Raw genomic sequence first — 27,654 nt, forward strand, 5'->3', positions numbered from 1 at the left:
GCTGGGAGCAGGTGTAGATTTCTTTCATACCAACTAACATTTGGAAAATACGAACATTTTAATGAATCCGAAAATTTACGCCAGAACCACTTTACACATGATTTACACAAAAATTTGTTCTGCTCGTGTTTCATGAATGAGACCCAGTATATTTTAAATATTTGAACTAACAGGTATCAAAGCAGTTATCAAACACTTCACAGTCTTCACTGTATAATTTAGATCAAAATATAGATTCATTTTTATTAAAGCTACAAAAGTTATTTAATTAAGAGCAGTGAATGATTTTTTTTTGCTTTATTAGGCTGCTGTCACTTTAAGATCTGACGCACATGACGCAGACCTGCATTCATTTCTCACAACTCTTTGTTTTCATTTAAGACTGTGCTTATGAAGATACTCAACAAAACTTGTATTTTGGCATAATTTTGTGTGTTTTGTCCTTTCAAACGCAAAAGAGAACGCTTTTTGGCTTTCTGTGCGCACGAGTCAAAGACAGCACGCCAGTTACAGCACTGCATTCTCTTCGGTGTCTTGTCACACTTGAATGATTTAAAAGCATTTGCATTAATAAGAGCATGATCATATAATGTAACGCTAGCTAAAGGATGACAGAAAACTAAGTTAAAGGATTAGTTTACTTCAAAATGAAAATTACCCCAAGCTTTACTCACCCTCAAGCCATCCTATGTGTATATGACTTTCTTCTTTCTGATGAACACAATCAGAGATATATTAATGAATATCCTGATGCGTCCAAGCTTTATAATGGCAGTGAACGGGGGCAATGAGTTTGAAGCTCAAGAAAGTGCATCCATCCATCACAAACGTACTCCACACAGTTCCGGGGGGTTAATAAAGACCTTCTGAAGTGAAGTGATGCATTTGTGTAAGAAAAATATCCATATTTAACAAGTTATAATGTAAAATATTTAGCTTCCGCCCAAATGTCTTCTGTATTCAACTTACAAAGAAAGTGTAACTCCTCTCGCGGTTCAAAACGCTTATGCTACGTCCTACGCCTTCCATATTCAACTCTTGAAAAAATTATTCAACTTTCGCTTTTTTCATAATTTGAATACAGAAGGCAGTCTGGCGGAAGCTAGATATTTTACTTTATAACTTGTTAAAGGAACACTCCACTTTTTTTGAAAATAGGCTCATTTTCCAACTCCCCTAGAGTTAAACAGTTGAGTTTTACCGTTTTCGAATCCATTCAGCCGATCTCCGGTTCTGGCGGTACCACTTTTAGCATAGCTTAACATAGTTCATTGAATCTGATAAGACCGTTAGCATTGCGCTTAAAAATGACCAAAGAGTTTTGATATTTTTCCTATTTAAAACTTGACTCTTCTGTAGTTAAATCGTGTACTAAGACTGACGGAAAATAAAAAGTTGCGATTTTCTAGGCTGATATGGCTAGGAACTATACTCTCATTCAGGCGTAATAATCAAGGAACTTTGCTGTCGTATCATGGCTGCAGCAGTGCAATGATATTACGCAGCGTCTCTCACAAACGTCTCCATGGTTGCAAGGCACGTTCCCTGTGCAAGCAGGGGCTCACGGGCGCTGCGTAATATCATTGCACTGCTGCAGCCATGGAACGGCAGCAAAGTTCCTTGATTATTACGCCTGAATGAGAGTATAGTTCCTAGCCATATCAGCCTAGAAAATCGCAACTTTTCATTTTCTGTCGGTCTTAGTACACGATTTAACTACAGAAGAGTCAAGTTTTAAATAGGAAAAATATCAAAACTCTTTGGTCATTTTTAAGCGCGATGCTAACGGTCTAATCAGATTCAATGAACTATGCTAAGCTATGCTAAAAGTGGTACCGCCAGAACCGGAGATCGGCTGAATGGATTCGAAAACGGTAAAACTCAACTGTTTAACTCTAGGGGAGTTGGAAAATTAGCCTATTTTCAAAAAAAGTGGAGTGTTCCTTTAAATATGGATTTTTTTTCTTACACAAACACATCGCGTCACTTCAGAAGGCCTTTATTATCCCCCCGGAGCTGTGTGGAATATGTTTATGACGGATGGATGCAATTTATTGAGCTATAAGCCGCTATAAAGCTTGGAAGCATCAGGATATTTATTAATATAACTCCAATTGTGTTCATCAGAAAGAAGAAAGACATATACACCTAGGATGGCTTGAGGGTGAGTAAATCTTGGGTAATTTTCATTTTAAAGTGAACTAATCCTTTAAAAGAGCCCACCCTCCAATTGCTTCGGTATTCTGGTCTCTATAGATATGGCTCGGGTCCCTCCTTCAGTGCATTGCAAATCTGTGGGATTTTTTTAGGCCCGTTTTATCACTCACTGGGGGTTCAGTCTGAACACTTAGAAAAGTTAGATGTGCTGTGTGCTGAAGTTTATTAGGGTGAGTTAGATATTTGTTCACGAGCAATTTGTGATAGCCATAGCACCACTAAAATAAATAATGCACACACACACACAGACACGAAAATGAACACACACACCTTGTGTGAAGTGTAAATAAGTGCACTGAGTTAATTTACTGAACTCCAAAGCAGCTCTCGCAGCACAAGTTAAGCCCTTGGGTAATAATATGTTTCCATTACCACACGGCCAATCAAAATGCTTCATTAAAAACAGCAAACATGGCTCACATACAAGTCTCTAAATAAAGCTGTCCTGACTCTCATTTCTGCTCCACATACACGATTCACCATGCACTGCCTGCCATGACCTTGCTTTCAGAGGGTGTGCTTATAAATATGGACACGACCACAGCCAGCCAACTCATCAAATAATGATTAATGGGTCATCCTGCATCTATAAACACAAGAATATTTACTGAATTGTGTGGTAGCCGTGGAGGTGAACTGAATGATTGTGTGTGCGTTCAGATGACAGTGAGTGATGATCTTGTTATAAATGATCCTCCCATAAGAGAATCATAAACACTTTTGAAACTCTTGAGACTGCTGATGACAGAGTTGACTGGCTCAGAAGGGACCGAGAGATTGAGAGAGATCACTCAGATGAGAAGCTGGAGGAAACAGTATGGCTCGCTGCTGGTTTTCAAAACTGAATCACAGTGTGCTTAGCGCGGATCTCAGTTTGAGTGTAGAAGTATTTCTCACCGTGGCTGTTGGGTGCCATGTGAGCGCGGTCTGTGTCATGTTAGGGTGTGATGCCTTAATTATCGCCTGTCACTTCTCTTTTCCATCGCACTCTTTCACTTCTGCCATCTTTTCCTTTTACCTGCTATTCTTTCTGCATAGCAGGTGGCCAGAATGGTGCTTTTTCTTTTCTTCTTTCTGAAGGCTTTCTCAAGCTTTTGGTAACACTTTAGTATGTGGAACAATTCCCACTTTTAACTAGTTGCTTATTAGCTTGCATATTGGGTGTTTATTAGTACTTATAAAGCTTAAAATAATAACCTTATTAATCCTACACAATACCTAAACTTAAACACTACAACAATTACATTACTAACTAAAAATTAGCAGTAAATTAGGAGTTCGTTGAGGCAAAAGTTGTAGTTAATAGTGAATATGTGTTCCCCATACTAGTGTTACCTGACTTTCTTTCTTCAGTGGAACACAAACCAAGACATTTTGAAAGTCAATGGGTTACTAAACAACACTGGACCTTAAGAGACATTCTTAAAAATATATTATTTTGTGTTCCTCAGAAGAAAGGTGTAAGCTAGGAATTAGTCTCACCCTGCATGCATCCCAATGGGCATACAGCGTATCCATCCTAAATAGTAGGCTGTGGGATTATAATAAGTGTGTCCCAAAGCATAGTATGTTGGAAAGAGTATGCCAAAAGTCCCTGGATGGTCTACTAGTTCCAGTAGATGTGGATCTGTGCACACTCTAATGGCTAATGTTGTCCACAATCCATTGAGCTTTGGAGAAGGATTCAGTTCAGAACTACAAACACAAATAAAAATTGAATAAATAAATAAATAAACCCTACAAACATAGAGGGTATTGAGCGATCAATGGTTAAGTAGAGAGTTTCATATAAAGGAGTTTGAGTGACTAATAATCAACATTTAACCTGATAAAAAATATTTGTTAACACTTTATTATGGGAGATACATATTCATTATTAACAGCGACTTTTGCCTCAATATACTCATAATTGACTGCTTATTAATAGTAAGGTAGTTGTTGTAGCATTAAAGTTCAGGTATTGGGTAGGATTAAGGGACGTAGAATAAGGTCATACAGAATAAGGCTTTAATATGTGCTTTATATACTAATAAACAGCCAATATGCAAGCTAATTAGCTACTAATTAAAAGTGGTAATTGTTTCCCATACTAAAGTGGTACCAATGTTGTTAATTGTGGCAGCTATTTTTGATTTAGCCTTAGTCTTTATCTTCAGATGAAAATGCTCCTTAGTCTTAGTCACATTTTAGTCTTTCATATTTTAGTCTAGTTTTAGTCTACGAAAAGTCATTGCAATTTTGCAATTACTTTTAGTCAAGCTACAGTTACCAACATTAATTTTGATAGTTATTTTATATGTAGTCTTTAGACAAAAAAGTCATTATAATTTTTCTCTTTAGACCAATTCATGTTAGCTTATAAAAAATTTGAATCAAGGTAGCATGATTTGCTGGCTTGTGTGGGTTGGGGGTCACCGTGATTTTGCCAAGTAAGACATGTTCCTGGATTGACATATTTGGTTGATCCTGGAACAACATTCCTGTCAGAAAATTTAGTCTTAACCCTATCCCTACCCCTAAACCAAATCCTACCCATAACTTATCCCTAAAATCAGAGGGGGAAAATATGTCAATAACATTGATGTAGAAGCACCTAAACCTGGTTGCAATCCTTAACTTGACATAAACGTTAAACTTGTCCCTAAAATCTGATTGGTTGATTGGAATTTTGTTCCAGGATCAACAAAGATGTTGATCCAGGAACATGTCGTACTTGGTGAAATCATATTCACCGTGGGGGTCAGTCTGTTTTGACCTCGAAAGATGAGGTAATTTGACTAAATATTGTGTATTTACGGAATTAAACCTGCTAGAAATACATGTTCAGTTTTTATGTTATTTTAAGGTGGAGTAGAATAAAATGTACGGCAAACTCAGCATTTTGTTTTTCGAAGTTACGTCAGTTTGAGAACCACTGAAAGTGTAGGTCGCACTCGCAGATTTGGTCAGCAAACGAGCAGCGCAATATAGACCGACTGAATGACACTTTAATTTAAGTAGAAAATCTCAAATGAAGATCGCTGAACTCCAGCTTACTTGTCTGTGTTCACACATCATCCGTGTTCCTTACTCAGTGTGAGGCCGGTTTCACACCGAGTCAGCAGAGCGCGCGTGTTCATGGTTGCCAGATTGCATAGATTAAGTAAAACATGTTCTTTTAACAGAAAAGCTCTGAAATGTTTTGTCTCCTTTATTCGGAAAAAAAAAGTGATTTCAAAAGAAAGTCTCGTCTTTTTTCGTTTTTCGTGTTATTTTAGTCACGTTATCGTTAAATGACATTGGTGTTGTCTCTCATCGTCTAGACTTAGTTATGGACAAAAAGGTCATCATCGAACATTTCTCGTCATAGTTTTCGTTAACGAAATTAGCACTGGTTACAAAATATTAATTTAATGTTATCCATGTTATATTTCATCTGCAACTACAATGTAAACTTTTATAAAAATCTGTTTGGCCATTAACCTCTTAACTCTCACCGTTCCACATGTGAGCCGCTTGGCGCTTTTTATTTTTTGCTTTTTTTTCATATCACACATTTTAGTAACCACCACAAGTTAGGTATCATCTGAAAGCTTATGAACTTAAGATTCATCCTGTGAAAACTGTTTTGAAATCAGATGTTGCGTTTCCATGGAAACGCTACTTTAATTTCTTAAAGCGAACTCCTCCCCTAAGTGGGGTGGTGTTGGGTTTCATATTACAATATTTATTTTATGTACTTTATAGTCAAAACCTCTTCTAATCTTGACAAAACACATATCATTAGAAAGGTCAGAGTCTCACAGTTCCACATGTGCCAACTGTTTTGTCATATAAGTGATATTTGGAAAGAAATTGATCAATTTGTAACAGGAGAATGCATACAAAATGTCTATGTCACCCAGTGGCTATTTTTTGTACAGCGCCTAAACAAAATCTCATGGGAACTTTAATTTTTGTGCTATCAACTTCAAATTTGGTACACAACTTGCTTAGACATATTGCTTTCATTTGATAGCAATATTTAGAGTCAAATATATTTGATAAAATATACATTTTATATAAAATAAAAATGTTTAGTACAGCACATTTGATTTACAGTAAATTTAAACTTGCATAACTTTTTCATACTTTAATATAAAAGTTAAAGGGATAACTTTAAAATGCATTGTTACGCAAAAATATGAGGAGAGTTCTCCGCATGAAAGACCCACGACTGGCAGATCAACGTGCTATTTCTGTTCTCTCCAATATATAAATTAAATTAAATTAAATGTAGTGGATGTTAACTGTGACAAGATGATTGACAGACAAGTTTACGGTGACAGGATACACTTAACTATGCGACAGAGTGTCTGTTTAAGAGACGCAATTTTATGATGTGATATATGACCCAAAACTGGGACCTGTCCAAATACCCACACTTGTGGTCTTGGCCACTTGAGAGTATGTGCACATGACAGGAAGTAAGTGCACAAAGCTGTCCCATGTCTTAAAAAGGCCAAAGCGCAGTGCCCTGCCTGAATGCACACTGAACCCACACTATATAGGCAAGATGTGTCCCATCATGCATTATGTTCAGGAACTCACGTGCCCCAAAATCGCAAGATGTTGAGTAAAACATTCGACTGTAAGTTAAATTAATTACAAATTACATATATTTGGTAGTAAAACATAAAGTGTTGCACATTTTTTTGATGCAAAGATGAGTCGGCAATGTGTATTTTATGTGTACAACATTTGCAACTGCTTTTTAATTAAACGCTAATTAAACGCTACAATTTTAAATTGTGTCTTATGTTACACAGACACTACTGAACAGACATTTAGAAGTTTATTTTAAAATGCAAAGAATTGAAAATCAAAATAAAGTTCTGTAAACACTTGCAACAGTATTTAATTACCCATCGGGTAATTAAAAGTTCTACACACAATTGCAGTCTTCATGACTATTTGAATACTTGGGATAAATACAGGAATATACGTCATAAAAGCAGACAAGGTCAAATGCAAAGACCGCAAGTATAGGTATTTGGACAGGCCCTTTGTCTACTCTTCTGCTACACGGTCAAAATGTATGTACAGTATTTTTCTTTACAAAAGAGTGCATAGTATAAGTGGGTGAACTGGCACGCAGCATTAGCCTCAGACTTAACGCCCACGGACGGTTGGCTGAACGTCTGAGGCATATGGCACACAAAACTGTCATCATCTGAGTGGATGAATCCTACAGGATTTTCAGGAGATGTGTCACGTTCTTCAATGGTCCGCCTGGAAACATTGTGAGGTCGAAGCCTCTCATGGAAGAAGAAAGCAGTCGTGTTTAGAACTGTGACAATAAGCGCTTATCAACTAAACACTATTTTTTTTAAAGTATGTGAAGTATGTGTAGTCAATGGCATAGACTCTTTAAAATACGTCCATAACTTTTACACTGTAAAAGTCTGTTATTGTAAGGACATTGACATTACATTTCCACGCCCCAAAACATGACTCTGAACAAAACGAACTGTGATTGGTTGCTTTACATGTCAGTCAGACGGCCTCTGGGCGGTCCTTGGCCAATGAAAGCTGCTATGGAGTCCAGATGTTCTACTGGAGTAACAGCTTTGATGAGGTACACTGTGATGAACAAGAAAAATTAAAAAAATCTCTAAACTGTTTAGGCCTCTATACATGGATTAATAGAACAGTAGAAAAAATTGAGGTGAGGGGGGTTGGAACACAAGGTCTTATTCAAACCTGCATTTTAGCACAAAAGCTCTGCATCTCTGGAGAACATGCATCAACAACTAGGCCACAGCTTTGATAGATCTCTGTTTAGGGCAGAAACAGAAAATTGTGTTTGTCAAATATTTTACTGCATGAAGTGGTCAATAAAACAAATCTTTCTCTGTCTTAAAGGTCGATTTAGAAGTGTTGGACCCACGGGGTCGGACTCCTTTGCACCTGGCCGTGACACTGGGTCATTTAGACTGTGCCCGTCTGTTAGTCCAGCATGGAGCCGATGTCAGCAAAGAAAACAGAAATGGCTGGACAGGTGATACAGCAAAAAACTCCAATCACTTTGCATTTTGGGTAGGGAGTACAGAAAATTGGGGCCTGATAATTATTTACACTACTGTTCAAAAGTTTGTTTTCAGTAAGATTTAAAAATAAAAAAAAAATTAATACTTATTAAAAAGGATGCATTAAATTGATCAAGAGACAGTAAAGTTACTAAAAGATTTCTGTTTTAAATAAATGCTGCTCTTTCTGTTCATTAAAGAATCCAGTTTTTGTTTTATTACAGACAGCAAAAAATACAAAAGATATTAAGCAGCACATAAGTTTTCAATACTGATAATTATAAGAAATGTTTCTTGAGCAGCAAATCAGCATATTATAATGATTTCTGAATGATCATGTGACACTGATGACTGGAGTGATGATGCTGAAAATTCAGCTTTGCATCACAGGAATAAATTACATTTTAAAATATATTAAAATAGAAAACAGATATTTTAATTGGCAATAATATTTCAAAATATTAAATCAAATAAATGCAGCCTTGGTAAGCAAAAGAGTTTTTTTTCCCCCTGAAAACATTTAAAAAAGTCTTAGTAACCCCAAACTTATGAAAGGTAGTGATGGCTGATAACTGATATCTGGCAGATATTGAATATTAACAAAGTCCCTTTAAGACAAGTCATTTCACTCGGCGGCCATCTTTGAAACGCCTCTCGGGCATCCTGGGCATCATGCCCTATCTCTTTGAATGGGGAAACATCAAATTCTCCAAAACTGTTCGCCAACCTTACAATTACATTTCATATTTGAAATCACCAATGAATTCTGACAACAGCTGTCTTATAAATGTTTTTTCCAAACGGTCGAATCATGACAAAAAACTGTATTTTTTAGGCTGGATCAAGCTAATGCGCATGCGCAGACCTAAATGCGCGTATCTTCTGCCATGTTTCAGAGGCACGCGTCTGACAGTTTCTATAGAAACCGGTGCTTCTAACGGCTGCTGCAGTGACGCGATGACTTTACCAGTTGGCGATTGGTTCTTATTTAGAAGGCGGGACTTATTCCGCCATATTGCGCATTACACTTTCTCCCATTCAAAACAATACGAGTGACACGTCTTGTGTTATTCTATAGTCTTTGATATTAATAATAAAATTAATAATACAATTTATTTATATTGCACTTTTCTCAAACCCAAAGCACCACAACACAGAGTAATAATAATAATGTTATTTTGTCTAAATAAATACAAAATAAAACTCTTAAAACTAAAATCAGTCATTTTAAATGCTACAAGGTAAATTTAGGCATCCCAAAATGATCATGTACAGAATGAAAAATAGAGTTTATTTCTTTTATTTATTAGTGTTTATTAATTTATAAGTGTTTTAAGTGAGCATTAAATGATGGCAAAGCTGCATAAATATATCATGCATCCCTAATTTTGGTGTCACTTTGAACTTTACCTTCTGTCTGTCAGTGTTGCAGGAGGCCATCAGCACACGTAACCCGGAGCTGGTGCGACTGGTGCTGCGTTACCGTGACTACCAGCGCACCACTAAGCGACTGGCAGGGATCCCACGATTGCTGGAGAGACTCCGTCAGGTCAGCCCCAGTTGCATCTTTATAAACCCTGAACCTGTTAATGACAAAACAACAAGCCACGCGCTTAACAAACAGCTTCTTTATAACCACCTGCTGCCTGCACACCTGAGCCCTTCATTCCAGTAGATTCATGCATCCAGATTAAACAAACAAGTTTATGGGGAACCACTGCGTTTGTTTGCAAGACCTCTCTTTTCCTTGTCCGTACCAGTTTTTTTCAACCTTGTAGCTTTCTTCCTTTTGTTTATGATGGATGTGCGAGCTCTCTGGTTCTCCCCGGTCCTCATCTCTCCGGGAGTTTTATTATTCATGTCTTTCCCTGCAGAGCTATCTGTCTCTCGCTTTCGGCCTCCCACTGTACACTTCTCTCTAACCTTCTCTCTCCCTTTTGTTCGCCTTGTCTTTCAGGCACAGGATTTTTACGTGGAGATGAAATGGGAGTTTACAAGCTGGGGTAGGTTATATGTTATGTAATCATATGTAAATGGTATGTTTGGACAGGCACTTCCTCTTTCCACATCCTCATGTCCTGCTTTTGTTGAACTCTCCCTCTAATTCCAGTTCCGCTCGTGTCTCGTATCTGTCCGAGTGACACATATCGGGTATGGAAGAGTGGCCAGTGCCTGCGGGTGGACACAACGCTCATGGGATTTGAGCAAATGACCTGGCAAAGAGGCAATCGCAGCTTCATATTCAGGGGTCAAGGTGTGTGCGACGGCTTATTTCCTGCACTGATTTTGTTGCGGAACAGCCTTTATTTTTCCCTGCCTGTTACTTTCAAATATGATTTGGGTTTGATCTGCGCTTTTTTCTCGATGCCACTTCTCGCTCAGCTTTCTTTCAAACAAGCCATCATTGGCATGGAAACAACCTCAGTCTCACTTCGCCACAGTCTCTAATTGGCTTCCTTCCGTTCGCTCTCTCTCCACCTGTCATTCAGACTCCAGCGCCATGGTAATGGAAGTGGATCATGACAGACAGCTGGTGTTTTGCGAGACGCTGCCGTACCACTCTTCCTCTCCTGCCTCTCCCTCCCGCACAACCGCTTTGAGCCTTCTGGGGGCGCTGCAGCCTAGCGACGAGCAGGTGGCGGCCCGTCTATCCGCTCCCGTGGTGGCCACACAGCTTGACACCAGGAACATCTCCTTTGAGAGGTGAGCACATAATAACAGCTGCCAAGTCATTGTCGGCAATTAAAATTTTAGACTGTAAGGGCATCGTAAGCCTTTATTTTGGCTTTACTGTAAAGCTGATTGTCTGAGCCAGCACTTTTGGGATAAGCTTCATCATAAAAATGTGTGATATTGGACTCACCTCTGTCTGCACGGCACGTCGGCCTCCTGGTAACATGCCCGGATGTCTCCACAGGAATAAAACAGGCATTCTTGGCTGGCGGAGTGAGAAAACAGAGGTGGTGAACGGGTATGAATCAAAGGTATGGCTTGTATAATATAATAATATATAGAAATGTCCAACTTTATCTGCATACATACAGCATACTCGTGTAGGATGGTATGTAGTATATCTCAAATGCTTGACTGCTTGTATCGTTGCAAAATGTAAACTATATTTTCACTCAACTAAAATCTGCTAAATGTGACTTTTAGGCGTGAAGATATTAGGATATTATAAACATAAACATAATGACTTTCTGTAAAGCTGCTTTGAGTCTATTGTCACCTCTGGTTGGCCATTGTGTTCATGTGCTCAACAGATATGTCTGTGATTGGCTTCAATGATTTTGAAAGCAGACGTCTATCAGCAGATCCCTAATATATCTGCTGATAGAAGAATCCACCGATAGACGATATATAGATAGCTCCCGTGTGTATCTGTGTAAACGCTCATTGAAGATGTCTATTTACAACATGTTTTTAAAGCGTTGATCATTGTAGCCAGTCACAGACATATCTGTTGAGCGAGTGAACACAATGGCCAATCTGAGGTGTTTAAGTATTCTCTCAACAGCGCTCAAACGACTCATATACTCATATTGTATGTACAAACAAGCGTCAGCATTCGGTTTCAACCAAGATGACAAACGGCAGGATCTAATTGCAGCAGTTGTAGATTTACTAGCAAACTCAAAATAGAAAGAAAAAAAAAGACAGTCAGGATCAAAAACACGAACAGAACAACCAGCAGTATGTGACGACAACATACTAAATTGAACAAAACAAAACAAAGGGCTTAAATAGAGCAAACTAACCAATCAATGAAACAAGCCACAGGTCTTTAAAGGTGCCCTAGAATCAAAAATTTAATTTATCTCGGCATAGTTGAATAACAAGAGTTCAGTACATGGAAATGACATACAGTGAGTCTCAAACACCATTGTTTCCTCCTTCTTATATAAATCTCATTTGTTTAAAAGACCTCCGAGGAACAGGTGAATCTCAACATAACACTGACTATTACGCAACAGTCGGGATCATTAATATGTACGCCCCCAATATTTGCATATGCCAGCCCATGTTCAAGGCATTACACAAGGGCAGACAGTATTAACGTCTGGATCTGTGCACAGCTGAATCATCAGACTAGGTAAGCAAGCAAGGACAATAGCGAAAAATGGCAGATGGAGCAATAATAACTGACATGATCCATGATTACATGATATTTTTAGTGATATTTGTAAATTGTCCTTCTAAATGTTTCGTTAGCATGTTGCTAATACTGTTAAATGTGGTTAAAGTTACCATCGTTTCTTACTGTATTCACGGAGACAAGAGCTGTCGCTATTTTCATTTTTAAACACTTGCAGTCTGTATAATTCATAAACACAACTTCATTCTTTATAAATCTCTCCAACAGTGTGTAATGTTAGCTTTAGCCACGGATCACTATCAAACTCATTCAGAATCAAATGTAAACATCCAAATAAATACAATACTCACATAATCTGATGCATGCATGCAGTATGCATGACGAACACTTTGTAAAGATCCATTTTGAGGGTTATATTAACTGTGTAAACTGTGTTTATGCTGGTTAAAGCAAGCGCGAGCTCCGTTGGCGGGGGAGCACGAGATTTAAAGGAGCCGCAACCTATATATCGGTGCATAGTTAATGATGCCCCAAAACAGGCAGTTAAAAAAATGAATTAAAAAAATCTATGGGGTATTTTGAGCTGAAACGTCACAGACACATTCAGGGGACACCTTAGACTTATATTACATCTTGTAAAAAAACGTTTGATGGCACCTTTAACTTAATTAATCAATGAAAAACTATAGAAACAAACTGAAACACAAGAAACTGAACTAAAACAAACATAAACAGATACAGATTGCTCGTAACAACAGGCACAGAAAAATTCAATTAAGAATCACTACAATTTTCAGAAACACAAGTTGTACTGATGCATGATAATGGAAATTAAACACCTTAGCTGATAGCCTTTTTCAAGTTTAATATCTTTATCTTGACAGTTATTCTTGGCTAATAGGAAGGCTGTTTAATTGTGTGCTAATTAGCTGGCAAACTGACATCCAACTATGGGTGAAGGCCTGGCTCATGAATATTAATTAAGGCACTTGACTGGACACTCCTGGAAGGTTACCAAGCAACGTCTCTATGACCTAATTAATATTCATGCACTTATGCCTTGATTCGCATAGCGTTTCACAGTTTCAAACTTTTGCTCCCTTTCATCCGTTGACCCGATTGGAAAGGAACCAATTTCTATGAAACATTCGGTTACACCCAATATACTGGAAGAGAGTGCAGAGAGCAGACATGATGAAACTAGACCGCTCCCATTTCATTCTGCTAAGTCGTCTACATGACAATCAGTGCAGCATGGTGTTATGTAGATTAAGTATTAGATGCATTATGAACTATTTGAAAATGCGTATGAAATTCTAACCCTGCTTCAAAGTTCTACATAATTTGAAATGTAAAGACCATCCATGAACAGCATTGTAGGATAAGCGAGTATTGTATTTTTGTTTGGGATATAATTGGCAGATTAATAAACAAATTTGTTGTGTTCATGCCTGAAATGTATTACTGACTACTATTTTGAAGTATTTTGTTCTGATGTAATGTGTGGGAGAATGGTAAAAGAGTGAAAACAAGATGGATGAAGTTCACTACTCCTGTCTCGTGTGCTTTATTGCTGCTTACTAACTCCAGACAGACACCACAAAATGATCAAATAATATTCTAATATGTCTTTGCTTCAGGTTTACTGTGCCTCTAATGTTGAGCTGATCACACGAACACGTACTGACCATCTCACTGACCAGCACAAAACAAAACCCAAAGGTACGTTTGACCAATTTGTTTCTCAAATCAAAATCTTCACATGACCATATTGACATTAATCTTTATTTTCAGAAATCTGAATCACACACTGAAAATTATTTTCTTAAATCAATACAATAACTGTTCAAAAGTTTAGGGTAAGTAAGATTTTACTGTATTTTTTGATCAAATAAATGCAACCTTTGGTGAGCATAAGGATAAGATTTAACGACAAAAATACAGATTTTGTTTTTGAAGTGCATATGCTGTTTTTCCCAACAAAACGCAATGAGCGTGTGCACTGCTGAGCATGCCATAGTGTATATGATGATTCATTCTTTCTATGCCCACTCAGATTTTGCCCAAACAAACGGCGTCTTTGTCTCTTGTCTACTGTTACTGTGATGTAATACAGAACCTTGGGATTGTGCACGTCTTCTGTAATATGACCTGCTGTGTATTGCGTTTTTGTCTCAGGCGGCAAGACACCTCTGCAATCCTTCCTGGGTATCGCTGAACAGCACATGGGGCCTAACAACGGAGTGAGTGAAAGGAGCCTGTCAAGAATCTGTTAATTTATCATCAAGACATCTAAAGTGCCTTTTAAGTATTATATCACTTCTGTAGCCTCAAAGTAAAGTGTGTGTGTGTGTGTCTGTTTTCCAGCACACTATGGTGACTCAGATATCATGCCCCGCAACGAACCCATTGGCTGTGACGGCTGAGGAGTACTTTAATCCCAACATGAGTCAGAGAGACATTGGCCAGCCTAGTCACCTCACCACCAAAACACAAAGGTAGTGTTTCAATACAACACTGCTTTCATTTTCATTTTGAAACATTTTAAATAACTAGATTCTCTGCAGAAAATATGAGTGGGACTTTCACATTGCTATGCTGTTGCTAGTGTGTTCTGATTGGTTGTCTCTAGTAAAAAATAATTCACAAACTGGCTCGTGGTCCTTTCCCAGTCTCATTCGACTAACTCCTCTCCAATCGTTTCCCATCTCTCCTTAAAGAGTCCTCCTATGAAAATAAATGCAAAAAATATTACTTAATGCTAACCCTAAGTATGAACAATAGTAATAATGATACTTACCCACTTAAAGGTGCCATCGAATTGAAAATTGAATTTACCTAAGTTGGCATAGTTAAATAACAAGAGTTCAGTACATGGAAATGACATACAGTGAGTCTCAAACTCCATTGTTTCCTCCTTCTTATATAAATCTCATTTGTTTAAACAACCTCTGAAGAACAGGCGAATCTCAACATAACACCGACTGTTACATAACAGTCAGGATCATTATTATGCACGCCCCCGATATTTGCATATGCCAGCCCATGTTCAAGGCATTACACAAGGGCAGCCAGTATTAACGTCTGGATGTGCACAGCTGAATCATCAGACTAGGTAAGCAAGCAAGAACAATAGCGAAAAATGGCAGATGGAGCAATAATAACTGACATGATTCATGATATCATGATATTTTTAGTGATATTTGTAAATTGTCTTTCTAAATGTTTCGTTAGAATGTTGCTAATGTACTGTTAAATGTGGTTAAAGTTACCATCGTTTCTTACTGTATTCACGGAGACAAGACTGTCGTTATTTTCATTATTAAACACTTGCAGTCTGTATAATTCATAAACACAACTTCATTCTTCATAAAACAACAGTGTGGCATTAGCTTTAGTCACGGAGCACTATCAAACTCATTCAGAATCAAATGTAAACATCCAAATAAATACCATACTTACGCGATTATTAGACATGTTGCATGACGAACACTTTGTAAAGATCCATTTTGAGGGTTATATTAGCTGTGTGAACTTTGTTTATGCAATGATAGAGTCGAGAGCTCGGGAGGGGGTGGGGAGCGCGAGCAATTAAAGGGGCCGCAGCCTGAATCGGCGCATTTCTAATTATGCCTCAAAATAGGCAGTTAAAAAAATTAATTAAAAAAAAATCTATGGGGTATTTTGAGCTGCAACTTCACAGACACATTCAGGGGACACCTTAGACTTATATTACATCTTGTAAAAAAACGTTACTGACATTACTAATAAGATGTGTTCCTCTTCGAAGAGTCTTCTGATACTGCCTTTAAGTGCACCACAGTCGGGCATTGGTTATTATGATCATTCAAGGGGGAAACATAACATAGAAGTAGCCTAAACAAAACAAAAGAATTATATTGTAAACGATAAACCCAAATAACTACATCTGATTTCAAAATGATAAAAATTGTTAATTTCCATCACATGTATCAAAAACTAAGTTGAGTGATTATACACTTATTGTCTTTCAACTCTGTACATCACACTTTTAAAATTGCTGAAATGCAGCAGGTAAATTAAAATGATTTGCAAAATCATTCATCATAATTCACTACAGATTTACTTTCCACTCGCTGATATATAAATTATTATCTATATTATAGACCAGTCAATTATTCAAATTGACACACATCAGAATATACAAATATATTGAAACTGCGGCAACAGTTGTAGGGAAATACCTCTCTATATCAGCAGGTATTAATAGACTATTTCACACCGCAAAACTAGCCCAACAGAAGCTCAGCGTCTGACTGTCGGCTTTGTGTGTCACAGCTCTTATATGTATGTTTTTTTCCCAGGTTCAAAGCCAAGCTATGGTTGTGTGAATCTCATCCTTTATCTCTGGAGGAGCAGGTGGCTCCTATTATTGACCTCATGGCCATCTCCAACGCCTTGTTCGCCAAGCTTAGGGACTTCATCACCTTACGTCTGCCTCCTGGCTTCCCTGTCAAGATAGGTAAGAGAGAGGAAAAAAAGGTAGTGAAGGCTAGAAAATAAGAAATTTGCCATTTTTAGGCATTTTTTTTAAAGCATGGTTAGGTTACAAACAAACACACATTTTAGCTATCAGGTTAATGCAACAATAACATCTCCCCACCACAGAAATTCCCATCTATCACATTCTGAATGCTCGGATCACCTTTGGGAACCTAAATGGTTGTGAAGAGGGTGGTTTGCCCCGGGTGGACGCTGAAGGGGATGGACAAAAAGACAGTCCCAGGACGGACACGCCATCTCCAGGCAGCGACTCTTCCAGCGTGTCCAGCTCTAGCTCTACAAGTAAGAATCATCCAGTCCTTTACCTTCAAGGAAATGTGATTGTTAGAAGCTATTTAAGATGATGATTATTTCTTAGGATGAGAAATATGGTGTTACAAAGTAATACCGTGTTCAGACAAAGCACGAATTGATTGGATAAATGTTTAATGCTTGCATTCCTCATTGTGCTGCCTGTAGTACTGATGTAACTCAGATCTGCTGGTCAATACATTTGACTATAATAATACTTCATGATTTTGTGTTTGTGTATAAATCAGACTCATGTCGTGGAGGAGAGATCCCACCTTGTGTTTTTGAGGCTCCGCGGGGCTACAGCGTTTTAGGAGGAAACCAGAGAGAGAACATTAGAGAAGAGGAAGATGATCTACTACAGTACGCCATCCAGCAAAGCCTGATTGAGGCTGGATCAGAATATGACCAGGTCTGAGATGCAATCACACACTTGCATGTTAAAGGGTTAGTTCACCCAAAAATGAAATTTCTGTCATTAATTACTCACCCTCATGTCGTTCCACACCCATAAGACCTTTGTTCATCTTCGGAACGCAAATTATGATGTTTTTGATGAAATCCAAGTTTGTTTGTTTTTATTCCTCATAGAAAGCAATGTATTTATCACATTCAAAGCCTGGGAAGGTATTAAACATCGTTAAAATAGTCAACGTGACTGCAGGGGTTCAACCTTAAAGGGATAGTTTACCCAAAAATTAAAATTCTGTCATCATTTACTCTCCCTCAAGTTGTTCCAAACCTGTATTAAATTCTCTGTTCTGTACATTGACTGCCATTGTAGAAAAAAATATACTATTGTAGTCAATGGAGGGCGAGATCTGCTTAGTTACAAACATTCTTCCAAATATCTTCCTTTGTGTACACAACTTTAATACAGGTTTGAAACAACTTAAGAGGGAGTAAATGTTTATTTATTTTATTTAATAAATAAAAAATATTTGTTCATATTCTGTTGTCTAAAACTGCATAAACCATCCATTCAAGACACAGCTAACAAAGAGCATTTTACTGAGATCACACAGATATGAGCAATCAGCATATGAATCTCAATAATGGTGACAACAATATATTCAGACAATCAGATCAACTCTGGACATCACAAAAACTTACTAAGAGACAGAACAAAAACCACAGCAAAAATAAAAGCAAATAGTTAGAATTAAAGAAAATAAAAGGACAGTTCAGCTGCATCATTTATTCATGCTGTGATGCATGCTGGGAGTTTTATACTATTGTTCCCAGCATGCACTGCAGCATGGCACTTTTGATTGTTACCATTGTTGAGATTCATGTGCTGATTCTTGATGTCTTTGTGTGTCTTTTTTTTTTTAAGAAAGCTTTTTGGGTTTTTTATATTATATTTTTAATTTTCTGATTGGTTTTGTTCAAGTGATGGGAAGTTCGGTTCTTTTCCGCGAACCAGTTCTTTCGGACAGTTCGATTCAATAAACCGGTTCACCGGTTCTTTTACGCTCCGACGTAATGAATTCATCCGCGATGACGTCGTCTATCGCGGGCCGGGTTGAAAAAAAAGTGATTCAAATATATAAAGTTAGTAATCATAACTTCAGTCAACTAAAACATTATAATCTGAAGCGTTTCTTACAATTTAGTTTTGCATCTAAAGCATCCAAACACATATACAGGCAGTGATGTGCAAACAAAGTTTTACAGTTATAAAGTGAATAAATTAGTCTTCATCATGATCCTCTTACATTATGATTAAATAAACTTACGTTTCGCCAGATTGGCCCCTCATTCGAGTCCTCTCATAGCATCAGTTGTCCTAGTTAACCGGTGCTGTGATGTTACTGTTCGGTAGCTTCAGATCACAAGCTGAATCAAGCATGCGCAGTATCATCAGCTCACCGGTTCTCAAATCGGACACGTCCGAGAGAAGCGGTTCTTCGGTTGTGTACTGATGATCCGAGAACCGTTGTAACCGATTCTACTCGAGAACGAGATTGAGATTCGAGAACAGCAAGAGCGATTCAAAAGGAGTCGCCTGTTTGCTCTCGCTGTAGTTTGATTACGTCATTTTTTTATCACCTTGTTTAGAAATTAAAGCTGTCCATGGATTATTTATGAAACAAATAAATGTTTTGATAAATCTAATTGTTTTCACTCTTAAAAAAATAATAACTTGAAAGCACAACTGCACAACTTTAACTATATTGCTTTTTAAATAATATTAATATAGAAAAATGAATTTGTAGAACTATTTATGAACATTAGTTTGATCTGTGTACAAAATATTATGTTCATGTGGGCATGTAGTTTATGTACAGTATTATATGTACAGAATAATGTACAGCATTTTATGCTATTAATCTGCTATGGTGTATTTGGAAAAGCACAATAAACATTATATTTTTATATTTTTTATATTATCACACTGTCCGATGTTCAACAACTTAACTAACGTGCTTTTCGAGCAGTTGAAAAGTTAAACGCATGCGCAGTATCATCAGCTCACCGGTTCTCAAATCGGACATGTCCGAAAGAAGCGGTTCTCGGTTGTGTACTGATGATCCGAAAACCGTTGCAACCGGTTCTTGACTCGAGAACGAGAACCGTGACAGGCCGTGTATGTTTGTTCGTGTGCGCCACGCATGCGCACTCATATCAGCTGCTCTCCAGCTCGTGCCCATCATCAGAGGTGGGAAGTCCAGGGTTCAGAGAGTAAAAGTCCTGCCATATTTTTATTCCACCCACTGAAGCATTAATGAGATAAATAAGTGTTTAATTGAGTGATGATTGACCATTATTGAAGACACCTGATGATAACAAGCAGAATCACCAAAGGAGAAAATCACTATTTTTAAGTTACCATCATCGAGGTCAGGGTTTGTTTTAGTTGAGCTCTTGACTTTTAAATATCAGGTTTTGATTGAGTAGTTTTAACTGCATTAAAACCAACCAGACAAGCAAAATTAAAAAAAAATATCAGGTGGTGTTGGTTATGTTTCACATAATTGTTATTTAATCTGAGCTCAAACTTTGTTAGATTTACATTGTTGATTACAGCAGAAGATCAATTTTATCAATAAAAAAAGTTTTTTGGAAAGTTGGCCTTATCACAAAAAAGGTTTATTTTAAGCACACACAGACATCAAGAATCAGCGTATGAATCTCAACAATGGTGACAAGCAACATATTCTGATCAACAGATCAACTCTGAACATTAGAATACAAGCTACTAAAAAGTCACAGAAAAACAGCAAAATTTAAATAGTGAGAATAAAGAAAATTACTTAGACAATTCTGCTCATAATTTATTCATGCAGCAATGCATGATGGGAGGCATGGATGAATTTTGATTTGTTGCACCCAGAATGCATTGCAACATGCTTTATTACTCTCACCACTGTTGAGATTCACAGACTGATTCTTGATATGTAATGTAAATCTAAAGATTAGACTCTAAACAAGTTAAGTGATTCAAATCAAATAATGATTATGTGAAAACATAACCAACACCACCTAATCATCTTTTAACTTTGCTTATGGGGTTGGTTTTAACGCAGTTAAAACTGCCCAAACAAAATCTAATATTAAAAAGTCAAGGGTCAAGAGCTCAACTAAAACAAACCCTGACCTCGATGATGGTAACTTAAAAAATTTGTGGTGATTCTGCTTGTTATCATCAGGTGTCTTCAATAATGGTCAATCATCACTCGATTAAACACTTATTTATCTCATTAATGCTTCAGTGGGTGGAATCCAAATATGGCAGGACTTTTACTCTCTGACCCCTGGACTTCCCACCTCTGTGTCCAAAAGACTCACACAGACATCATGAATCAGCGTATGATTCTCAACAATGGTGAGACCAAACAAAAATCGTTTTTGTGGCTTTAGTAGCTTGTTTTGTGATGTTCAGAGTTAATCTGTTTATCTGAAAATTTTGTCACCATTGTTGAGGATCACAGGCAGAATCTTGATGTCTGTGTGAATCTACATCATGCTGTTTGAATAATTCCTGTATAATGATAAAACTTTCAAATTATCAATGTAGGATAGGATTTTATTATTGTAATATCATAGGACTATAACCACATGAAACAAATACAAGATCAACAAATAAGACTACTGTATGATGATAAAATCATGCATGAATAAATTATGAGCTGAATTGTCTTAGTAATTTTCTTTATTCTCACTATTTAAATTTTGCTGTTTTTCTGTGACTTTTTAGTAGCTTGTTTTCTAATGTTCAGAGTTGCTCTGTTTATCAGAATATGTTGCTTGTCACCGTCATTGAGATTCATACGCTGATTCTTGATGTCTGTGTGTGCTTAAAATAAGCCTTTTTTTGTGATAGGGACAACTTTCAAAACATTTTTTGTATTGATAAAGTTGATGTTCTGCTGTAGAATCACAGTGCTGCTGTAATAAATACTGTAAATCAACTAAGATTGGGCTCTAAATGAGTTCAGTGATTCAGATCAAATAATGATTATGTGAAAACATAACCAACACCACCTGATCATCTTTTAATTTTGCTAATATCAAAGGGTCAAGAGCTCAACTAAAACAAACCCTGACCTCGATGATGGTAACTTAAAAATAGTGATTTTCTCCTTTGGTGATTCTGCTTGTTATCATCAGGTGTCTTCAATATTGGTCGATCATCACTCAATTAAACATTTATTTATTTCATTAATGCTTCAGTGGGTGGAATAAAAATATGGCAGGACTTTTACTCTCTGACCCCTGGACTTCCCACCTCTGCTGAGATCTAGAGAGATCTGTCAGTGTTTAATGTTCTGTTTCTGTTATCTGAGTTTTGTGAGGTTACCATTGTGCTGGAGAGTAGCACCTGTGCTTCAGTCAATAAAGTAAAGTGCTTTTTTTGTAAGACTTTTAAGAAAAAATAGTCTTGTTTGAATAGCCACTTTTGTTAATTAATTTCAAGCTCTAATTTTCAATTAAGTTTTTTGACAAGAACAGCAGGGATATTCTGAGAACGTATTCTGAGAATGTTCTAGGAACATAAAATTTCTAGCGGAGTTGTTGCTTTAATGTGTTTTGCCTGGTTAGGATGTGGTGTAAGACATTGTAAATCTTTTTACACATACCTGATCACTCTGTTTCACTCACAGGTGACGATCTGGGAGGCTTTGACCAACAGTAAGCCAGGAACACATTCTCTGTCCTGCGACCCCAGCCGACACGAAAGGTCTGCAGTCAGTATTCCACTTCTACTGTCTCCTGTAGTCACATCTCACCCACAATAGGCAGGGACAGCATCACACTCTCATCACATTTACTGGAGCTATTGACACAGGCTTGACTGTCAATATAGCCTCAGTGAAGCTCATAGAAATTCACTAGGGTTTTCATTTCTCTCTCTTCACCTCCGTTTGCTCTTCACAGAGTTTTAAAAGCAAGTTGAGATGCCCTGTCCGTGGCAGCCGACATGAATCCGAAACAGTCACTACACATTATTCACAATAGGCTCAGTTAGATTTTCTTTTTTAAAGAAATTAATACTTCATTATGCATTAAACTGATCAAGAGTTAAAGACATTTGTAATGTTACAAAACATTGCCATTTCAAAATTAATCCTGATTATCAAAAAATCCTGAAAATAATTACGATTTCCACAAAAATGATACATACATAAACATACACTGCTCAAGAAAATTAAAGGAACATTTTTAATCAGAAAATAGCATCAAGTCAGTTAAACTCCTGGGATTTTGATGTGGTCAGTTAAGTAGGGCGGGTTGTTAATCAGTTTCAGCTGCTTTGCTGTTAATGAAATTAACAACAGGTGCACTAGATGGGTAACAATGAGACAACCCTCCACACAGGAACGGTTTTACAGGTGGAGGCCACTGACACCCTAGGAGAGCTGGACAGGGCTATAAAAGGTCCTTAAACCATCAACAGGACCGGTGACTGCTCTTTTGTGCAAAGAAGAACAGGATGAGCACCAGCTAGGGCTATGATGGTCAGCATGACCACCGCGGTTGTGGAGTGTAACGGCGGTAGTGTTATATATATGTATGTAAAATTTCAAAGGTTGCATTAACTGAACTCTGTCTGTCATTTTGACAGATTACTGAGGCTGATGTTGTTTGTTAGTGTAATTCCCACCTCTGTCCAGTTGGTGGTGAGTGCACTCCAGTGTGTCTGCAGAGCGCAAATTCAGTCTCCAGAATAAAATGAAAACGATGCGTTTGATTACACGCACCCTGTTTAAGTCCATTTTATAATAATAAAGTTATAATACTTATATTTCCATAGTTAAGTTTCTAATCCAGTTTGTTTTGTTATTTTTCTTGCTGACTATAAGTTTATGGTCAACGAATGGCTTTTCTGAGGTATACGTGACATTGTTTGCAACACTGATTGAACTGACGTGATACAGATTTCGTTAAGCTACCTTTCAACTTATTTTTTTAATTTTCATTCACATTTATTACGTTCTGTACAGTAGTAATGAGGAAGAGATGATCGCGTTCACTCACGATCCTCGACAAGTGTTCAAGATGAAAACTGAAAAGTGACGCAGTCTTCGATCAACTTTCTTTTCATAATATAAATAAATGCATAGCCTAGACCTATTTGCTTATCCTGTAAGTTTGTGAATAAAAATGAAAATGTGGACGAAATCAGAAGCTATTAAATGTCTTTTATAAAAATTAAAATGACGAGTAATAATTGATTATGACAGATTTTTTTTACGATCGTGTCCGTCAAAATGACGGCAAAAGTCTAACGCAACCTTATATATATATATATATATATATATGATTGGTGATTTCCCACCGCAGTAGTACAAAATTGTCACCGTAACAGCCCTACCTCCAACAGTCCACTGGTGTGAATGTCTCTGACCAAACAATCAGAAACAGACTTAAAGAGGGTGGCTTCTGGGCCCGACGTCCTCTGCCCGGCACCGTGGAGCTTGATTGGCATTTGCCATTGAACACCAGAATTGGCACCCTGTGCTTTTCAGATGAGAGCAGGTTCACCCTGAGCACATGTGACAGACGTAAAAGGGTCTGGAGAAGCCGTGGAGAACATTATGCTGCCTGTAACATAGTTCAGCATGAGCGGTTCTGTGGTGGTTCAGTGATGGTCTTGGGAGGCATATCCATGCAGGGACGCACAGACCTCTATAGGCTAGACAATAGCACCCCGACTGCCATTAGGTATCGGGATGAAATCCAGACCCTACGCTGGGGCAGTGGGTCTTGGGTTCCTCCTGGTGCACGATAATGCCTGGCCTCATGTGCCGAGGGTATGAACACCAATAGAACACCTCTGGGACATTATGTTTCGGTCCATCCAACCACAATGAAATTTCAGCAAAATGGACTAGCCTGCTGCATCATTTTTTCACTTTGATTTTCGGGGTGTCTTTGAATTCAGTCCTCTGTAGGTTGATCATTTTCATTTCCATCAAACGATGTGGCATCCTTTTGTTCCTAACACACTACCAGTCCATTTCAATATAGATATCCAGCATGATATTTTTCCCCATTGAGATCTGATGTGTTTTTTTTAGCAGTGTATAATTGCATATTAGAATGATTTCTGAAAGAAAATTCAGCTTTGCCATGAATAAATTACATTTAGAAATATATTACAATATAAAACAGTTATGTTAAATTATACTTATATTTCACAATATTACTGTTTTTACTGTTCTTTTGATCAAATAAATGTAGCCTTGGTGAGACTTTTAGAAACATTAAAATCTTGTGAACAAAAATGCCTCCCAAATTCAAGATACAGTGGCAAACAATTAATCTAAAATAATTCTGACTGTTGTGATTAAAGTGAAATGTTGAAAATGAATAAAATGTGATTAATATAGTATTATAAATGAAAGTCTTTCCATTCCTATAGAGCGCTGCATATATGACATATATATTAATTCAAATGTATTTTATCACACTTAAATTGCTGATTTTAGTGTTTTCAAAAAGACTTCTGTTAGCAGAGATCTCAGTCACTTCTTTTCTTCTCCATTACCCAGAACCCCACAGCACAAACCCATGGAGAGCCCTCGCAGCACAACGACCAATAAGCCTCCGCGCAGCTATGACGAGCAGCTGCGTATAGCCATGGCACTGTCCGCCCGTGAGCAGGAAGAGGTGGAGCTTCGTCAAAGGCGAGAGGAAGAGGAACTGCAGCGTATCATACAGCTGTCACTCATGGAAAAGTGACAGGGAACCGAGGGGTGGCAGAGCATGCCTGGGGATCCGTAACCAGCGTGAACTACGATTGGCCACTCCCAAACGCCCCACCCTCTTCTTCCAAAGAACTGGACAAAATGGGCCGCTCTCCGGTCCAGTCACGAATGAGTCATTCAGAATCACAGAGAAACCTCTGTCTTCACTCTGTTTACAAACACAAACTACTAAACTCATGGCAATCTACTGACTGATCAGCACCAGTCTGGTCTCCTAACGTGTGAATGTGCAATTTTGACTGAGACAGTCTGCGCTGCGTATCTTACCATTGTTTCTCAAAGCCATCATACAAACACTCACCCAGAGTTCTCGCATACTCACTGGAAGGTGTGAGTTATCACTTTTTTCAGTTATACATTATGGATGTAAAGAACCTTAGTTCTGGTTGTTGATACACAAAATTCACTGCACTTGGATTGAGGAGCCATGATGTCTCCTAATAGAATGTGTGAGGGCACTTACAAACAAGAGTTAATGCTGCAGATCCATCCCATTTTGATCGGGAATGCTACATTCACAAGGACGTATGAAGAAAAACGCAAATGCTTGCGAAAGTGACACTCCGTTATTACCAAAAGTACCAAAATACGTTTTGCTGCAGTATACTCTAATGTCAGTACCTTAACCGCTGAACTTTGAGAATCTCGGCTAGGCGGGTCCAGATGTGATTTTGGAAATCAAATTTTATGTACTCCCATTTGATTTCAAACTAAAGACCTGTTCACACCAGCATGACTGTTCGGCATGGAAATTCGGTCCAAGACTAATGCGGAAAAAAAACAGGCAGACAGGCTCTTTAAAAATGCAAATTCACTGTAGGTAACACTTATGGAAAAGCAGAAACACCCCAGTACAGAAAAGCTCCTTACATAGAATAAAGGATTCAGTATGTTTTCAAAGAGACGTTTAGATTTTTGTAATTGCTATAGTGTTTATCAAACACCTCTTAATGCAGGAGTACAGAGACAAGAGAGCTGGTTCAGGATTCTTCTGCTGTTTACTCTCACTTACAGTTCCTGAGGGCCACCAAATTGTGGTTTTATGTAACAGGAGCGGCTATGGCCACCAAAAGCTTTAACCTTGGTTGGCCAGTTTTCTTTGCAGTGCAGAGGAATAAAGCAATAAGCCCCAAGAAGCCATGGTTTACAGTGAATTTATTACAGCTAAGGAGTGTTGTTAAAACCCAAAAAATATGTATCAATGCAACTATCGTGAAGTAAAATCATTAAAAGGCTTCCTTCCGCTGGAAAAAATAGTCCCTGACCATGAACAGTAACAAAAGTTAGTTATTACGCCATTTGATGGCGGGAAAGATTGTCTTTATGAGCGAGTCACTCAGTCGCAAAGACTTTTATATTTAAACTTGTTGTGAACATGGAACAAGACGCAAATGACAAATGCTTTGACTAGCACTGTCAGCAGGGCACGGGGAAACCCATTAAATGTTAAAAGGATAAGATTGCAGCAGACATTCAGATGGATTTTTGTTATGATCATAGGACAGACTTGAAGGAAAATGCTAAATTTGAATGCAGGTAATAAACTCTGTTACTTGATATCTCTCTCACAACACTCATAATGCAGTAAGCTTCAATAAACAAACATATATTTATGTTACTAAGAGTGGTTGCTATGACAGACACAGCAACATCAAAGACTGTAGAATAACACAAGACGCTACTCGTGTTGGTTTTGAATGGAAGAAAGTGCAACGCACAATATGCGGAATAAATACCGCCTTCTAAAGAGCCAATCGCCGACTGGTAAAGTCATCGCGTCACTGCAGCGGCTGTTAGAAGCTCCGGTTCCTATAGAAACAATCAAACGCGCAACTCCGAAATGAGACACGAGACGCGCATTTAGGATTGCGCATCTGCGTTAGCTTGAACCATCCTGAAAAATATAGTTTTTTGTCATGATTTGAGCGTTCAGAAACAAAATTTATGAGACAGTTGTTGTCAGATTTCATTGGTGATTTCAAATATGAAATTTAATTGAAAGCTTGACAAACAGAATTGGATGTTTCTCCATTCAGAGTGATAGGAGCTCCACTTGAATGCCGGAGAGGCGTTTCAAAGATGGCCGCGGAGTGGACTGTCTTAAAGGGACTTTGGCAACATACACATTCAGTGGCGCTGTGATACTTAATGCGGTCAGCTGTTTTCGGAAATTTTAAAATGGCTTCAAACGCTGCTCAACCAATCAGAATCAAGGGCCAGAACTATCCGTTTAAGACCTTATTTA

At 37.9% G+C, this 27,654-nt stretch overlaps 1 protein-coding gene across 1 annotated transcript in view; it reads left to right on the forward strand.

Annotated features, from left to right (window-relative positions):
• The window catches only part of ankrd13b (ankyrin repeat domain 13B), a 45,342-nt gene extending 17,890 nt beyond the window's left edge, over positions 1-27,452 (forward strand). The window contains exons 2-15 of the mRNA XM_067365460.1: positions 8,101-8,236; positions 9,689-9,813; positions 10,222-10,267; positions 10,375-10,518; positions 10,754-10,967; positions 11,182-11,248; positions 14,001-14,082; positions 14,539-14,603; positions 14,728-14,858; positions 16,704-16,861; positions 17,008-17,184; positions 17,442-17,605; positions 22,302-22,378; positions 25,194-27,452. Coding sequence (XP_067221561.1) covers positions 8,101-8,236; positions 9,689-9,813; positions 10,222-10,267; positions 10,375-10,518; positions 10,754-10,967; positions 11,182-11,248; positions 14,001-14,082; positions 14,539-14,603; positions 14,728-14,858; positions 16,704-16,861; positions 17,008-17,184; positions 17,442-17,605; positions 22,302-22,378; positions 25,194-25,383 — 1,776 coding nt within the window. The 3' untranslated portion in view covers positions 25,384-27,452. The remainder of the gene's footprint in view (positions 1-8,100; positions 8,237-9,688; positions 9,814-10,221; positions 10,268-10,374; positions 10,519-10,753; positions 10,968-11,181; positions 11,249-14,000; positions 14,083-14,538; positions 14,604-14,727; positions 14,859-16,703; positions 16,862-17,007; positions 17,185-17,441; positions 17,606-22,301; positions 22,379-25,193) is intronic.
• The last annotated feature ends 202 nt before the right edge of the window (positions 27,453-27,654 follow it).

Source organism: Chanodichthys erythropterus, chromosome 17 (genome assembly GCF_024489055.1).
Source record: "Chanodichthys erythropterus isolate Z2021 chromosome 17, ASM2448905v1, whole genome shotgun sequence".
Taxonomy (NCBI): domain Eukaryota; kingdom Metazoa; phylum Chordata; class Actinopteri; order Cypriniformes; family Xenocyprididae; genus Chanodichthys; species Chanodichthys erythropterus.